Raw genomic sequence first — 18,928 nt, forward strand, 5'->3', positions numbered from 1 at the left:
GAGGGCATCTTAACTTTGTCTAGAATATTCTTTATAACCCCAATATGTGCAATTAATTAGGTTCAGGCTATCTATAAGATATTTTACATACATAAAATATAATATACAAAATACTCATATATTAGGCAGTGTTATCTGTGATTTTCAGGTGATAAAGCTGAGATTTAGAACAACCCAAGCTAAATTAGAACTCAGATCTCTCTAATAACAAAGTTCTCTATTGCAAGCTGCTTCTATATATAACTTACTGTATAAGCAAAAAAAAACATGTTAAAACAAGGCTGTTGGGGAGGTGCTAAAGATTATAAATCTGTCAGGTATTTTTTGTTGTTTAACTATGAATGTATTGAGAATTTTCATTATTGCCATCACAATCACTATGCACCTAATGTCAAATTATTTATCCAAATGCCCCAGCGTTAATTAAAGCATCAAGTGCAGGGTAGTCAATTGAAAAATAGAGTTGGCTAAAAGTAATCAGAAAATAATAGATTACTCAGGTTAGTGTAAGACTAATAATTTAGGCCCCTTTGCACATTTTTCAGGAAGAGCCCTTTAACCTTTGTTAATTGGAAAATAACTACGTCGCCTACCTGCCATCATCATAGAGGTTTCTTGTTGCTTTAATTCTGCAGAAGAAGGAAAGATGCAGCTGGGCCTACCAGTGTTTTTGGCTGGGACTCAAGCTGGCTTGCTCTGCTTTGCCCTTTACATTTTGTTCATGAGGATAAACCTACACGAAAACCCACCCTCAAAGTCTAAGGCTCTCATTTGCAACAAGGCACCTCTGCTAAGATGGAGCACACACAGGGCCAGGAGGGAGAGGATAGATTTTCAAACCAAGACTCTGCCATCTACTTGTTAAATGCGAACTTCAGTTTTATCATCTGCGAAGGGAAGATAATAGTACCTTTATCACAGAGTTGGCGTAAGGAGCGTGAGCTCAGATATATGAACTAACTTTCCAAACATCAAAATGTTACATGAGTAGAGTTATTTATAAATTATCTCTATTATCGTCATACAGTGAAATGTATGCAATCGAATGACTTGTACTTCCGTATTCATTTGAGATTAACTCCTCCTGATGAAATGCCATTTCCTAGGTCTAGTTGATTGCTAGGCCGCTTACATCCCACAGCTTGGTTGTCTTGTAATAGTCTCCTGTATTTCTCAAATCAATCGCCCTTACCCACCTAGTCTTTTGAAAACTCAGAAAATGAACCCGTCATGATTTATAGGGCCTCAGAAGGCTCCCAAAATATCTAAACTTGAAGCATCATGACCTTTAAATAGGAAAGAGAAATGCAGATATAATTGGGCTTCTGAGTCTCGTAAAAGTCAGCCGTAGAAGAGTGGAGGGAGCAGATTCTGCACTCTTAGACAGATCTGTGAATGGAACGGAACTTTCCACCTACTGGGGATATTAACTCTGGGCAACTGTAAACCTAAATGCCTCATCTGTTTTCTTATCTGTAGAAGGAGGTCATAATATATTTCTCAATATATTATTCTGAGAGTTAAATGAGGTCACATATATAATAATCTTGATACACTTCCTGGCCTATAAATGATTGTCAATATTGATCCCCATGTTCCGTAATTTTAAAAGACCACCATCAGTCCTTAACCCCAAAATGTTGCAAAATACTTTGGAATTTTTCCCCCATATATCGGTAACTTTTCAATGGTTATATATAATAAAACTTTAAATGTTTTACATGAGCTAATATATTTATCTGTGACAAGACTAAAATCTCAATCAAGGATCTGGAATTTTCACTTGGGATAAAACCACAAACTCTCATGATTATTTATAAAATATATGGATAATATTCTATAAAATAAAATACTCTAAGATATTTGTACGTCTATACTATATAAAGTATATGTATTGCATCTGTGTGTAATGTCTTTAAACACAAAAATCTGAATCAGTGGGGTAAGAAGATCATATAATGAGAAACAAAAGGAAGTGAGACAGAATGAAAAGATAGCAGATAAATATTTTCCATCATCTCACATTAGAATATGAGCTTTTTTGAGTCAAAGGGGGAGCCGAATTGCTTGTATTTTTGTAATGTTCTCTCTTAGTGAAAAAGTTTTAAAAGATCAATGCATATATGTATCCTGTAGTTTCATTGTAAATTGCCCAGATAAGCAAGTCAGTGAAAAAGCAAAACCTCACTCAGGACTTCAGGTTCCAAATCCAACACTACCAGGTGACCTTCACGCTCCCAGCAGCACTTCTGCATTCCAACTCTACCCAATGAATCCAACATTCTCCCCTCTGCTTATGTGTTTCCACACAGGCAACTATGGAGAAAGTGGGATGGAAGCGTTCAAAGATATGTCAGCCAAGGAAGGGATTTGCATCGCTCACTCTTACAAAATCTATAGCAACGCGGGGGAGCAGAGCTTCGATAAACTGCTGAAGAAGCTCAGGGGTCACCTGCCCAAGGCCCGGGTGGTGGCCTGCTTCTGCGAGGGCATGACAGTGAGAGGTCTGCTGATGGCCATGAGGCGCCTGGGGCTGGCAGGAGAATTTCTGCTTCTGGGCAGGTAAGTGACAAGGAGAAAATTCACATGGAAGTCAAGTCAGGAATTTGGGAAAATCAAAGGGTGTCTTTTGGTGCCTGAAGACAGATGCTTTGGAAGCTTAATCTGTGTAGTGGAAGTAGGGCTTAAAAATCATAAAACACCAGAGCCTGAAAATAATCATGGAAAATAAGTAGATAGGCGACGTGCTGATTACTGATAATAACAAGAATCAACATATGAAAATGATGAGTCCTTCAGTCCTCAAAAACTAATTGTAAGGAAATGAGAAGGATTTTTAAATTCTTGCATAATCCCCTTGGAGGTAAACACATTTCAAACTTTATGCTGTTGCTTCTGAAATTGATTCTGAGAATGGCTGTGCAAGCTTGTTTTATAAGACAGAATCTTAGAATTTGGGGCTGGAACGTGAGGAATTGCTTCTAGAACTAATTGTAAAAGCGTTCATAATTTGGCTCATTATTTTATATTGCAAAAGTGTTATCACATTGCCTGGTCACTCACATTGTTACCAGACCAGTTTCTAAAAGATTAACTTCTGCAGGGACTCACTTTCATTATCTGGATAATGCACTTGATTGGCACAGCTCAGCTCATTTCCTCCTGATCCTGTTGAATCAGTGTATTAGTTAGGGTTCTGCAAAGAAATAGAAACAATAATGTATGTCTTTGGAGAGAGATACCCAGGAGAGTCGGTGTTACAGCTCTGGTCTGAAAGCTGGCAGGCTTGAGACCCAAGAAAAGCCAATGTTCCAGTTCAAGTCTGAAGGCCAGAAAAGACTAATATCCCAACACAAGCAAGTCATGAAGGAGTTCCCTCATACTCAGCCTTTTTCAGGTCTTCAATTGATTGGACGAGACCCACCCAATTTAGGAAGAATAAACGTCATTACTCAGTCTACCCATACTAATGTTAATCTAATCCAGACACACCCTCATAGACAGAATAATGTTTGGCTAAATGTTTTGGCACCCTGTGGCCCAATCAAGATGTCACATAAAATTAACCATCACGGTCCAAGTCAACACCATAGTTTTAACAGGTGAATGCAGTTCACCATTTCATACCTTTAAAAAGTTATCATGTTATCACATATCTTTTCTCAATAGGTAGCCAACTTAAAGAACAGAGAAAACCTTCAGAACCATTGCATCTTTCTCAGTATTACTGTCCAAAATAAAAAGCCAACTCACTTGTTACTAACTTTTGCTGGCTCATTGTAGAAAACATGCTTCCTTTATTTTCAAAAATGTGTAACTGACCTTCTGTGATCAGACTTCGCTCCTACTCGGCTACATTTTATGACAGCCAGTTTATGTACCTAATTCTTTTCTGTCTGAGCTGATGGCAATAGATTGATGGGACTGTTTTATATGAGGCCAATCATCCTTCATAAAAATGATATTGAGATTCCTTTCTCATCGATGCCATACATTTTGTCTAAAATCACCCCTAGTTGGCAAGAGTGATGCATCAGTTCATTTCATGTAATCCAAGAACATTCTCACTGCCAATATTCTGAAAGTCCAAAGTGCAGTGTTACCAGTGGGATAAAAAGAACAAGAAAGAAAGACGCTGGCTTTAAACAGTCCTGTTTTTCCTTGGGGGGGGATGGGGGATAAGGGATTCTGTAGCTCCTATCTGCTGCTTTGCCAACATTAATAAAACAAATCAGCAGCACTTGTTTTTCAGCCATATGTTTTGTCACAAACAAATGTTTTTTGATCACATGTACCCAAGAAAAATAGATTGGTATTTACTGTATTTGCCATTTTCCATCTACATTTTTTGCCAGCAGTATCACAAGGCCAAAATTCAATATTTTGTATATTTAAAATTTTATTCTGTATATGCTGTTTATGAGAAGTTCTTTTCAAATCATTTCATCCATGAAATAATAGATTTATAACCTTTAATTATATTTCCTAATTCTCTCATTTATTGGCCAATAATAATTCAACATTTGCTTGAGCACCAGTTCATCTTTGAGCAATGTTGTTAGAAAACTCCTCCTTTCTCTGAATTTTAAAAATGTCTCTCTGTAGTTTCCACATCTTGGATCATATTATTTTCTTTGCAGGTGACATGTGATACTCTTTACAATATTTGGAAACAACATTATGGTCCTTAGTCCCCTTCATCTTCTCATGAAATTCCCACTTCTTCCATTCCTACTTCTTCATAGTGAAAAGGCACTGTGGGTATTAATAAAACCATTTATCAGGACCATTTATAGGATCATTTATCAACTGCTGTGTGCCAATTACTGCACTAACCACTTTACATGCATTGTTTCATTTAATTATTCATTTGACAAATATTGAGTGGCTAGTTTCTGTTAAGATGCTTGGAATACATCAGTGAACAAAATAGACAGTAATCACTACCCTTATGGACCTTACAAATGATAAGTTAGATAGAAGGAAATAAGTGCTGTGAAAAAAATCTGAGAACAACTTGCATGATGAGTACTATTATCATCTCCATATTATAGACAAGGACTCTTAAGACTCAATAAATGCTGAGAAATAATAATATGATATATAGACGTATGCCATGAAGGCAAAATTTAAAATGTCTATGTAAGTCTAGAGATGGAGCAGTTAGCACTATGTTCTGCTGCTTCTTAGTAAGTTTAAAATATTCCTGTTCGTAAAAGTGGAGGTCTAGGACACTGAGCAGAAAAGCAGAACTTAATAGTTGTAAGAGAATTTAGAACATCTATTCACTCTCATTTTACAAGTGAGGAAACTGATACCACAAACATTTGAATGACATGGTCAAGGTCACACAAAAGCCCAATTACCATGACTCAGAATCTTGTGCTTTTCTCTACTAACCTGTCTCCTATAGAATAGAAACAGGGGAGAAGTTATAATCTGACAGCAAATCCCTGGTTCTTCGTAGATCCTCGGTGGAGAAAAAGAAAACTATCCTAGATAACTGCAATTGAAGTTAGCATTTTTATATTAATGTTCCCTCCTAAAAACTCTTATTCAACTCACCCTATACTCCTCCTAGAACTTTAAGAAAATTTTGTTTGCATATACTCCCCCAATCTCTCTTTATGTTCCTTCCTTCCCCTACCCCCAACACAAACTTGGGTGGGTAGTTCCTATAAACTGCAAGTCAAAGCTAAGAGAAAGACTCTATATTCAGAACTTCCTAGAGGTTTCCACATTTAACAGCTATAGTTACTTAAAAATCTATCCAGCTGCCTTGGGACAGGCATGTTTAATAGGTCATTCAACTAAAATGTTAGGCAGGTCTAAGAACTCTGCTGCCAAGGCAACCTCATCTATCAACATATCTCACCATCTGTGTTGCACATCTGTAGAATGTTAGAGTGACATAGACCTGGCCACTGGGTCTTCTTATTTGAACTCTGGTTAATCTGTTGTCTTACTGCCAATAAAAATGTCCTCTCCAGGTCCCGGAAATAGTCTTGCTAAACACTTTAGCCCTGGCAGCAGGATGAGATCAATAATCTGAACGGTAATGACATTTCTAAAGGGGCTTATTTTTCTAGAATGGATATGGTGTTTTAGATCTTGACTTGGGAAAATATTATTTGAGATGTATTATTTACAAGTTGTAAGCCTAAATATTAATGTGGAAACAAGGACCAACTTTTAGCAAATTAACAATGTAAAGATTGTTTTATCTTATCTATGATTAACTAAAACTATTTAGCTATTTAAATTAAGAATTTCTGTCCTTCAATATTATGTAGGTTACCAGGACGCAAGAAAAAATGTACTTAAATTTCAAAACTAATTGGGAATTATTACCAGTGTTTCTTTTCTTTATCCAGAGGTTACTGATTTCAAGCTACTTTTTTTTTAGCTTTTAAAATGTTTTCTTAAATTGAAGTATAGTTGATTTCAAATGTTGTATTAATTTCTGCTGTAGAGCAAAGTTATTCAGTTATACATATATATATATATATATATATATATATATATACTTTTTTCATATTCTTTTCCTTTATGGTTTAATCTCAGGATATAGAATATAGTTCCCTGTGCTACAAAGTAAGACCTTGTTGTTTATCCATTCTACATATACTAGTTTGCATCTGCTAACCCCAAACTCCCATTCCATCCCTCTCCCACCCCCCCTTACCCTTGACAACCATGAATCTGTTCTCTATGTCTGCGAGTCTGTTTCTGTTTCGTAGATAAGTTGATTTGTGTCATATTTTAGATTCCACATGTAAGTGATATCATATGGTTTTCGTCTTTCTTTTTCTGACTTACTTTGCTTAGTATGATAATCTCTAGGTCCATCCACGTTGCTGCAAATGGCATTATTTCTTTCTTTTTTATGGCTGAGTAATATTCCATTGTATTGATATATATGTACCACATCTTCTTGAACCATTCATCTGTTGATAGACATTTAGGTTGTTTTGTTTTGTCTTGGCTGTTGTGAATAGTACTGCTGTGAGCATAGGGATGCATGTATCTTTTTGAATTATAGTTTTGTCTGGACATATGCCCAGGAGTGCGATTGCTGGATCATATGGCAACTCTATTTTTAATTTTCTGAGGAACCTCCATATAGTTAGCCATAGTTGCTGTACTATTCCACCCCTCTAGTTGGTCACAAAGCACCAAGCTGAGCTCCCTGTGCTATGCAGCTGCTTCCCATTAGCTATCTGTTTTACATTTGGTAGTGTATATATGTCAATGCTACTCTCTCACTTCGTCCCAGCTTACCCTTACCCCTCCCTGTGTCGTGAAGTCTGTTCTCTATGTCTGCGTCTTTATTCCTGTCCTGTCCCTAGGTTCATTAGAACCATTTTTTTTTTTTAGATTACATATATATATGTTAGCATATGGTATTTGTTTTTATCTTTGTGACTTATTTCACTCTGTATGACAGACTCTAGGTCCATCCACCTCACTACACATAACTCAATTTCGTTTCTTTTTATGGCTGAGTAATATTCCATTGTATGTATGTGCCACATCTTCTTTATCCATATATCTGTCGATGGACATTTAGGTTGCTTCCATGTCCTGGCTATTGTAAATAGTGCTGCAGTGAACATTGTAGTAGATGTCTCTTTTTGAATTATGGTTTTCTCAGGGTATATGCCCAGTAGTGGGATTGCTGGGTCATATGGTAGTTCTATTTTTAGTTTTTTAGAGAACCTCTATACTGTTCTCCATAGTGGCTGTATCAATTTACATTCCCACCAACAGTGCAAGAGGGTTCCCTTTTCTCCACACCCTCTCCAGCATTTACTGTTTGTAGATTTTTTGATGATGGCCATACTGACAGGTGTGAGGTGATACCTCACTGTGGTTTTGATTTGCATTTCTCTAATGATTAGTGATGTTGAGCATCCTTTCATGTGTTTTTTGGCAATCTGTATGTCTTCTTTGGAGAAATGTCTGTTTAGGTCTTCCGCCCATTTTTGGATTGGGTTGTTTGTTTTTTTTGATATTGAGCTGCATGAGCTGCTTGTATATTTTGGAGATTAATCTTTTGTCAGTTGTTCCATTTGCCAATATTTTCTCCCATTCTGAGGGTTGTCTTTTCATCTTGTTTATGGTTTACGTGGCTGTGGAAAAGCTTTTAAGTTTCATTAGGTCCCATTTGTTAATTTTTGGGTTTTTTTCCATTTCTCTGGAGGTGGGTCAAAAAGGATCTTGCTGTGATTTATGTCATAGAGTGTTCTGCCTTTGTTTTCCTCTAAGAGTTTTATAGTGTCTGGCCTTACATTTAGGTCTTTAATCCATTATGAGTTTATTTTTGTGTATGCTGTTAGGAAGTGTTCTATTTTCATTTTTTTACATGTAGCTGTCCAGTTTTCCCAGCACCACTTATTGAAGAGGCTGTCTTTTCCCATTGTATATTCTTGCCTGTTTTGTCAATGATAACGTAACCATATGTGCATGGATTTATCTCTGGGCTTTTGATCCTGTTCCATTGATCTGTATTTCTGTTTTTGTGCCAGTACCATACTGTCTTCATTCCTGTAGCTTTGTAGTATAGTCTGACATCAGGGACCTGATTCCTCCAGCTCCGTTTTATTTTCTCAAGATTGCTTTGGCTATTTGGGGTCTTTTGTGTTTCCATACAAATTGTGAAATTTTTTGTTCTAGTTCTGTGAAAAATGCCAGTGGTAGTTTGATAGGGATTGCACTGAATCTATGGATTGCTTTGGGTAGTATAGTCATTTTCACAATGTTGATTCTTCCAATCCAAGAACATGGTATATCTCTACATGTGTTGGTATCATCTTTAATTTCTTTCATCAGTGTCCTATAGTTTTCTGCATACAGGTCTTTTGTCTCCTTAGGTAGGTTTATTCCTGGGTATTTTATCCTTTTTGTTGCAATGGTAAATGGGAGTGTTTCCTTAATTTGTCTTTCAGATTTTTCATCGTTAGTGTATAGGAATGCAAGAGATTTCTGTGCATTAATTTTGTATCCTGCTACTTTACCAAATTCATTGATTAGCTCTAGGAGTTTTCTGGTAGCATCTTTAGGATTCTCTATGTATAGTATCCTGTCAACTGCAAACAGTGACAGTTTTACTGCTTCTTTTCCGATTTGGATTCCTTTTACTTATCTTTCTTCTCTGATGGTCGTGGCTAAAAATTCCAAAACTATGTTGAATAATAGTGGTGAGAGTGGGCAACCTTGTCTTGTTTCTGATCTTAGAGGAAATGGTTTCAGTTTTTCACCATTGAGAATGATGTTGGCTATGGGTTTATCATATATGGCCTTTATTATGTTGAGGTAGGTTCCCTCTCTGCCTACTTTCTGGAGAGTTTTTATTATAAATGGGTGTTGAATTTTCTCAAAAGCTTTTTCTACATCATTGAGATTATCATATGGTTTTTATCCTTCAATTTGTTAGTAAGGTGTATCACATTGATTGATTTGCATATATTGAAGAATCCTTGCATTCCTGGGATGAAACCCACTTGATCATGGTGTATGATCCTTTTAATGTGCTCTTGGATTCTGTTTGCTAGTGTTTTGTTGAGGATTTTTGCATCTATGTTCATCAGTGATATTGGCCCATAGTTTTCTATTTTTGTAACATCTTTGTCTGGTTTTGGTATCAGGGTGACGGTGGCTTTGTAGAATGAGCTTGGGAGTGTATCTCTGTCTGCTACATTTGGAAGAGTTTGAGAAGGATAGGTATTCGTCTTCTCTAAATGTTTGATAGAATTTGCCTATGAAGTCATCTGGCCCTGGGCTTTTGTTTGTTGCAAGATTTTTAATCACAGTTTCAATTTCAGTGCTTGTGATTGGTCTGCTCATATTTTCTGTTTCTTTCTGGTTCAGTCTTGGCAGGTTGTACTTTTCCAAGAATTTGTCCATTTCTTCCAGATTGTCCATTTTATTGGCATATAGTTGCTCGTAGTAGTCTCTCATGATCCTTTATATTTCTGCGGTGTCAGTTGTTACTTCTACTTTTTCACTTGTAATTCTGTTGATTTGAGTCTTCTCCCTTTTTTTCTTGATGAGTCTGGCTAATGGTTTATCAGTTTTGTTTATCTTCTCAAAGAACCAGTTTATAGTTTTATTGATCTTTGCTATCATTTCCTTCATTTCTTTTTTATTTATTTCTTTTTTTGTTTTCTTTTTATTTATTTCTGATCTGATCTTTATGATTTCTTTCCTTCTGCTAACTTTGGGGTTTTTTGTTCTTCTTTCTCTAATTGCTTTAGGTGTAAGGTTAGGTTGTTTATTTGAGTTGTTTCTTAAGGTAGGATTGTATTGCTATAAACTTCCCTCTTAGCACTGCTTTTGCTGCATCCCATAGGTTTTGGGTCGTCGTGTTTTCATTGTCATTTGTTTCTAGGTAGTTTTTGATTTCCCCTTTGATTTCTTCAGTGATCTCTTGGTTACTTAGTAGTGTATTGTTTAGCGTCCACGTGTTTGTATATTTTACAGTTTTTTTCCTATAATTGATATCTAGTTTCATAGCGTTGTGGTCGGAAAAGATACTTGATATGATTTCAATTTTCTTAAATTTACCAAGGCTTGTTTTGTGACTTAAGATATGACCTATCCTGGAGAATGTTCCATGAACACTTGAGAAGAAGGGGTATTCTGTTGTTTTTGGATAGAATGTCCTATAAATATCAATTAAGTGCATCTGGTCTAATGTGTCATTTAAAGCTTGTGTTTCCTTATTTATTTTCATTTTCGATGACCTGTCCATTGGTGAAAGGGGGGTGTTAAAGTCCCCTACTATTATTGTGTTACTGTTGATTTCCCCTTTTTTGGCTGTTAGCATTTGCCTTATGTATTGAGGTGCTCCTATGTTGGGTGCATAGATATTTACAACTGTTATATCTTCTTGTTGGATTGATCCCTTGATCATTACGTACTGTCCTTCTTTGTCTCTTATAATAGTCTTTATTTTAAAGTCTATTTTGTCTGGTATGAGTATTGCTCCTCCAGCTTTCTTTTGATTTCCATTTACATGGAATATCTTTTTCCATCCCCTCACTTTCAGTCTGTATGTGTCCCTAGGTCTGAAGTGGGTCTCTTGTAGACAGCATATATAGGGGTCTTGTTTTTGTATGCATTCAACCAGTCTGTGTCTTTTGGTTGGTGCATTTAATCCATTTACATTTAAGGTAATTATTGATATGTATGTTCCTATTACCATTTTCTTAATTGTTTTGGGTTTATTATTGTAGGTCTTTTCCTTCTCTTGTGTTTCCTGCCTAGAGAAGTTCCTTTAGCATTTGTTGTAAAGCTGGTTTGGTGGTACTGAATTCTCTTAACTTTTGCTGGTCTGTAAAGGTTTTAATTTCTCCATCAAATCTGAATGAGATCCGTGCTGTGTAGAGTAATCGTGTTTGTAGGCTTTTCCCTTTCATCACTTTAAATATGTCCTGCCACTCCGTTCTGGCTTGTAGAGTTTCTGCTGAAAGATCAGCTGTTAACCTTATGGGCAATCCCTTGTATGTTATTTGTTGTTTTTCCCTTGCTGCTTTTAATATTTTTTCTTTATTTAATTTTTGCTAGTTTGAGTAATATTGTCTTGGATTTATCCTGTATAGGACTCTCTGCACTTCCTGGATATGATTGACTATTGCCTTTCCCATATTAGGGAAGTTTTCAACTATAATCTCTTCAAATATTTTCTCCGACCCTTTCTTTTTCTCTTCTTCTTCTGGGACCCCTATAATTCAAATGCTGGTGCATGTAATGTTGTACCAGAAGTCTCTGAGACTGTCCTCAATTCTTTTCATTCTTTTTCCTTTATTCTGCTCTGCAGTAGTTATTTCCACTATTTTATCTTCCAGGTCACTTACCTGTTCTTCTGCCTCAGTTATTCTGCTATTGATTCCTTCTAGAGTATTTTTAATTTCAGTTTTTGTGTTGTTCATCACTGTTTGTTTGCTCTTTAGTTCTTCTAGGTCCTTTTTAAACGTTTCTTGTTTTTTCTCCATTCTATTTCCAAGATTTTGGATCATCTTTATTATCATTACTCTTAATTCTTTTTCAGACAGACTGCCTATTTCCTCTTCATTTGTTTGGTTTGGTGGGCTTTTACCTTGCTCTTTCATCTGCTGCATATTTCTCTGTCTTCTCATTTTGTTTAACTTACTGTTTTTGGGGTCTCCTTTTCGCAGGTTGCAGGTTCGTAGTTCCCTTTGTTTTTAGTCTGGTCCCAGAGGGTGAGGTTGATTCAGTGGCTTGTGTAGGCTTACTGGTGGAGGTGACTGGTGGCTGTGTCCTAGTTGGTGAGGCTGGATCTTGTCCTTCTGGTGGGCAGGGCCGTGTCCATTGGTGTGTTTTGGGGTGTCTGTGAACTTAGTATGACTTTAGGCAGCCTCTTTGCTAATGGATATGGTTGTGTTCCTGTCTTGCTAGTTGTTTGGCATGGGGCATCCAGTATTGGAACTTCTGGCCGTTGGGTGGAGCTGGGTCTTAGTGTTGAGGCGGAGATCTCTGGGAGAGCTCTTGCTGATTGATATTACGTGGGGCTGAGAGGTCTCTGCTGGTGGTCCAAAGTCCTGGACTTGGCTCTCCCACCTCGGAGGCTCAAGCCTGACACCTGGCTGGAGCACCAAGAGCCTGCCAGCCAGCCGGCTCAGAAGCAAAGAAAGAAAAAAAGGAAAAAAAACAAAAACAAAAACAGATAGAACCCCAAACCAAATGGTAAAAGCAAATATAAACAGACAAAAGCACACAAAGAAACACACACACACACACTCATAAAAAGTAAAGAAACAACCAACAACAACAAGAAAACGAACAGTGAGAACCCTAGGACAAATGGTAAAAGGAAACCTAAACAGATAAAATCACACAAAGAAACATACACATACACACTCACAAAAAGAGAAAAAAGAAAAATATATATATAAATAAAAATTTTTTAAATAAAATTTTTAAAAAAGGGACCAAGCAAACCAATAAACAAATCCACCAATGATAACAAACACTAAAAACTAAACTAAGATAAAGAGAAAAACCAGAAACAAATAGATGCAGAAGGCAAACTGCAAGTCTACAGTTTCTCCCAAAGTCCACTGCCTCAATTTTGGGAATATTCATTGTCTATTCAGGTATTCCATAGATGCAGGGTTCATCAAGTTGATTGTGGGGATTTAATCTGCTGCTCCTGAGGCTGCATGGAGAAATTTCCCTTTCTCTTCTTTTCTCGCACAGTTCCTGGGGTTCAGCTTTGGTTTTGGCCCCGCCTCTGCATGTAGGCCGCCCTCAGATATCTGTTCCCTGCCCAGACAGGAGGGGGTTAAAGCAGCGGCTGATTAGGTCTCTCTTGCTCACTCAGGCTGGGGAGAGGGAGGGGTACGGTAGTCATAATTGACATGTAGGCCGAGCTTGTGGTGGCAGAGGCCGGCGTGATGTTGCAACAGCCTGAGGCCACTGTGTGTTCTCCCGGGGAAGTTGTCCCTGGATCTCAGGACCCTGGCAATGGCAGGGTGCACAGGCTCCGGGGTGTGTGTGGGTAGTGACCTGCGCTTGCACGCAGGATTCTTGGTGGCAGCGGTGGCAGCGTTAGCGTTACATGCCCATCTCTGGGGTCCGAGCGGATAGCTGAGGCTCACACCCATCTCTGGAGCTCATTTAGGTGGTGCTCTGCCTTCTGTGGGTGCACAGAGCAGGAATCCCCTCTCCTCGCGCATCCAGAAACAATGGTCTCTTGCATCTTAGGCAGGTCCAGATTTTTTCCTGAACTCCCTCCTGGCTAGCTGTGGCGCACTAGCTCCCTTAAGGCTGTGTTCACGCTGCCAACCCCAGTCCTCACCCTGGGGTCTGACCTCCAAAGCCCCAGCCTCAGCTCCCAGCCCCCACCTGCCCTGGCGGGTGAGCAGACAAGTGTCTCAGGTTGGTGAGTGCTGGTCAGCACTGATCCTCTGTGTGGGAATCTCTCTGCTTTGCCCTCTGCACCCCTGTTGCTGTGCTCTCCTCCATGGCTCTGAAGCTTCGCCTCTGCCCACCCCCTGTCCCTGCCAGCGAAGGGGCTCCCTAGAGTGTGGAAACTTTTCCTCCTTCACAGCTCCCTCCCAGAGGTGCAGGTCCCATCCCTATTCTTGTTTTGTTTGTTTGTTTTGGGGTTTTTTAAAAATTATTTATTTATTTTTGGCTGTGTTGGGTCTTCATTGCTGCGCTCGGGCTTTCTCTAGTTGCGGCGAGCGGGGGCTACTCTTCGTTGCAGTGTGTGTGGGCTTCTCATTGCAGCGGCTTCTCTTGCTGTGGAGCACGGGCTCTAGGCGCGCAGGCTTCAGTAGTTGTGGCACACGGGCTCAGTAGTTGTTGCTCGCAGGCTCTAGAGTGCAGGCTCAGTAGTTGTGGCGCATGGGCTTAGTTGCTCCATGGCATGTGGGATCTTCCCGGACCAGGGCTCAAACCTGTGTCCTCTGGATTGGCAGGCGGATTCTTAACCAGTGCGCCACCAGGGAAGCCCCCTGTCCCTATTCTTTTGTCTCTGTTTTTTCTTTTGCCCTACCCAGGTACGTGGGGATTTTCTTGCCTTTTGGGAAGTCTGAGGTCTTCTGCCAGCATTCAGTAGATGCTCTGTAGGAGTTGTTCCACATGTAGGTGTATTTTTGATGTATTTGTGGGGAGGAAGGTGATCTCCACATCTTACTCCTCTGCCATCTTGAAGGTCTCCCATTCAATGTAATTTAATTGTAATGTGAAAAAAAAGTTGTTTTTTGTAAGATATTTATAATTTATTTACAATTCCCCCCAGTCCAGATTCAGTGTACCAGTCAGGGGTCATTTTTATCAAAGGCAGTAATGCTGGGAAACAGTTGACATTCTACTTTTACCAAGTTGCCAGGAGTACAGTGCTGAACAGTTAGGCAGAAGTTAAATACTCATGCAGAAGGGTTAAAGGCGTTGGCTAACACTTTACCACAAAATGTATCACAGTTTATTCAGCCAGCCCCCATCTCTATGGACCTTTTGGTTGTTTCCAGTCTTTTATTACTATAAATTATGTTGTAATATATAACCACAGGCATGTGCTTTTTCATATTTATAGAGATGAATCATCATGGTAGATTCTTGGAAGTGGGATTGGCTAGATCAAAAGAGAAATGCAGATGTACTTTTGTTAGATAGTGTCAAATTCCCCACCATAAGGGTTGAACAATTTTGTTTTCCCTTCAGTAATATATGGAAAGTAGCGCTTTCCCTTCAGCTTTTCTGACAGGATATGTGTCAAGCTTTTCATTTTGAATCTGATATTTGAAAAATAGTATACCAGGGGAATACAATTTGTATTTATTTTTTTATGCACAAGGTTATACCTTGTTTCTGATGCTAAAGTACAATTATATACTTCTTTTTAATGAACCATCTATATATATCTTTTTTTTTTATATACATCTTTTGTCCATCTTTTATTAGGTTAAAAAAAAAGTAATTTTCATTGAGTTCCCATTATGTGTTAGAGGACAAAGAGAGTGGGAAGGAGAGGAGGGGAGCAGGAGAGGAAAGGAGACGATGAGAGGAAAGAGAGAGAGAGGGGGAAATTTAATGTTTTAAGTAATATTGGATGTGTCAAGTTTTAGATGCCTTTAAGTTTGCTAATAATATCCCCATTTTATAGGGGAGAAAATTGAGACTCAAAATGGTTAAATGACTGGAAAAGATCACACTAGTTTCTTATCCTAGTGGCCATTCTAAGTATCACAAAGAGAGAAGTCTTTTCACAACGTCAATGTTTGTACGTTTATGATAATGTCAATTTAATTTTGATCCAGTTTTGTTTTTGTTGTTTTAGGTTATCCTTTGAAAATTAAATAAACCTAGTAAAATGCCTTAAAATTTGTTGGAAGTTTTGTGATAAATTTGTAATGTAAATAAAGCCAGCCAAACTATGTCCCACTTTGCCTGGAGTTGTTTTACTCCTTATTTTCATTTGAGTTGGGAAGAGCAGACTAATTGTATAATGTTCAGTCTATAAACAGCCCGTTCGTTGTTTAGATGCATCTGCCTCAGACCATATGCAAAACTCTCTAAACCATGTGGGTTGAGCACAGAGAATAAGGAAAGCAGTTGTGAAGAAATTTGGAGAGGAACCTAGGAGACAGTATTTTCAGCCTTGTAGTATTTTGATATTTATTTCATCATTGGAGAAAGCTTTTTTGTGGATATGAGAATATAACAGGTGTGATTTTCCTAAAGATAATCCTAGGATATGGCTTATGGATTAGAAGAGATGAGATGGATATAGGTGAACCAGTGTCCCTAACAAAAATTATACTGTGATAGACTAAGGCAGTGTGGATGATGAAATGGAGGGCAGACCATGATCTACTTACTAATTAAAATACGATTATTACCTTGTTTGTGATGATGGTATCAGGGTATATATGTATTTCCAAACTCATCAAAATGTATTCACTAAATATGTGCAACTTTTTGTACATTATGTACAACTCAACAAAGTTGAAAAAAATCTGTAGGAGCTGCTGATGTGTTTATATTAAGGAGTGTAGGGAAGATATCAAGGGTGATTATCTAGATTCTTACATTGTATAACAGAATAGATGATGGTACCTTTATTGAGATGAAGACAATTGGACAAGAACTAGGTATGAGGTAGAGAGCAGATCATGAGTTTGGTTTTAAGTAAGTTGACCTAAGGTGCATTTCGAACATAAAAATAGCCAAGAAAGCAGGAAAAGATGTAAGTCTGGAGCTCAAAAGAGATATATATGCTGTAAATAAAAATGAGCAAATCATCTGAATAATTTAGCTTTATTAATGGAAGACATGGCTGTGTAGAATTAAAAGAGGAAGTCTAAGAACTTAGCTTTGAGGGACCTCAAAATTGAATGATTGGAAAAAAGATGAACTTGGCAAAGGAGGTAGAGAAAAAGCAAATTCAGAAATCGGGGAGGAAAACCCAGAGAGTGCTGTGACCAATGGAAGAGCATGTATAAGGAAGAGACCACCATCCAGTGGTTAGGACTCAGTGCTTTCACTGCTGTGGCCCCAGGTTCAGTCCCTGGTCTGGGAACTAAGATTCCACAAGCCATGCAATAAAAGGAAGGAAGGGAGGGAGGGAGGGAGGAAGGAGGAGAGGAAGAAAGGAAGGAATAAGAGACTACCGTGTCAAATGATTCTAGGAAATCAAGTGCAAATAATTTTGAGAGGGCCTTTTGGATTTATTGCAGTGGAAGTAATTGATGATTTAGCAAGAGTTGGCTGAATGGAGAAATAAAAACAGAGTCAGAATGAAGTGGCTAAGGAGTAGGAAGTAAGAAAATGAACCCAGGGCATATAATCCCTTTGGGGATTATATTACCACTGCTTTGGGAAGTGAAACTAATAAGGAAAGAAGAATGATAAAACTCTATATTGAGAGAAAATGAGGTACTTAGAGGTTTTTAACATAATATTTTAATTATTTTCCAAAAATGTAATTTATGATCATGAAAAATAATTTAAACCGTGAACAAAGCTATACAGTAAAAAGCACTTATTTCCACATCTATATCAACACAGGGTACTATTAAATTTTTTGGTGTTTGCTAATGTTATAGGTGAAAATTGGCATCGTAATGTTTAATTTGTAGTTCTTTAATTATGAGTGAGATTGTACATCTTTCATATTTCAATCAATAAGTGATATATATTTATATTTTCTGCAAGCTATCTAATCATGCACTTAGTCGATTTGTTTCTGTATATTTTTCCCTACTGGTCTATACAGAAGTGCTTTTATAAATTAAGGAAAGTAGATAATTGACATTTGTAGCAAATATTTTATCTCTTGTCATTTAATTTTACTTTATTTATTGCATTTTGGACAATGCCAAACTTAATTTTTTAGCTATTTTCTTCACATTTTTCTTTTATGATTCTTGGGATTTGTATATTGCATACAGAGGCCAGTCACAGAGGTTTTTGTTTAATTGGTTGTTTAATTTTAGGATCCAGGTAGAATAGGAGGATTTAATAAATGAAGGGGGGGAACAATTTATAGTATAAGTCCCTAAAAATGTGAAAATGAGTGACATTTAAAGCATAGGTGGAAGCAGCAAGTTGAGAAGGTCAAACTCCAGAATTGGAACAGAAATAAAAAATTGTGTCGGGGCAAAGGTAGGGTTTAAAATTTTGAAAATAGGAAATACATTTAGTAACTCCCCTTTCTTTGTAAATTTGGAGGCAAGAAGGGAGTGTGTGTGTACATGTGGGTGTTGCTGAGGGCGGTACCAGTGGTCTTAAAAGTTATCAGTAGAGATTAGAGAACCAGGAAAACTATACTGTTAATAAGTGGTTTTATATATCATCTTTATTTTATATTACTCCATCTGTTATAAACAATAGGGAGAGGAAGAAGATTTGGCTATACTGTAATAAAGAAATGTTCTTGAGATAACAGCAAATTTAACGTTTGTACACGTACTGTCACATCAAGTATTGTAATGAATTCTGTCTGTTAGGGTTTTAAAGTTTGATTAAAACAACAGCCTTGATTCCAAATTAAAAACCAACAGGAATGAGTCATGGAGATTAGTGTATCTTAGCTAATGAGAGACCAAGTCTTAGGTCTGTGACCAAATGGACCTCCTAACGCTGCCCTGAAACCTCAGAGTCACAGGCAGGGCTGGACAGTGCAGAACTTTCCTCCTTTAGAAGATGGCCTTAAGAATGACAATAGGAAAACTCTTAGGTTCAGAGTGACAGATGGCTTCGAAAAAGAAGAGGCTGAGTCCCACATGCTCAACTCTTTCTCCAGTCTCCCCAGACAGATGTCAGTCATTCCCCTGAGCCGAAGAGAGGGCGTTGGAGGAGAAAAGCTGTGTGTTTTCCTTCCATGCTTTTTTTTCTCCTGGAGAGTGGGAAAGCCCTCTGAAGTCCTCCTTTCTGAAATGTGAAGAGTGAGATATAT

The 18,928-nt window shown here is 37.9% G+C and overlaps 1 protein-coding gene across 5 annotated transcripts in view; it reads left to right on the forward strand.

Annotated features, from left to right (window-relative positions):
* The window catches only part of GRM5 (glutamate metabotropic receptor 5), a 531,751-nt gene that overhangs the window by 204,991 nt on the left and 307,832 nt on the right, over nt 1-18,928 (forward strand). For all 5 annotated transcript variants that reach the window (XM_059930609.1, XM_059930612.1, XM_059930613.1 and 2 more), the window contains exon 2: nt 2,313-2,562. In XM_059930609.1, coding sequence (XP_059786592.1) covers nt 2,313-2,562 — 250 coding nt within the window. The remainder of the gene's footprint in view (nt 1-2,312; nt 2,563-18,928) is intronic.

This window comes from Balaenoptera ricei, chromosome 8, assembly GCF_028023285.1.
Source record: "Balaenoptera ricei isolate mBalRic1 chromosome 8, mBalRic1.hap2, whole genome shotgun sequence".
Taxonomy (NCBI): Eukaryota; Metazoa; Chordata; class Mammalia; order Artiodactyla; family Balaenopteridae; genus Balaenoptera; species Balaenoptera ricei.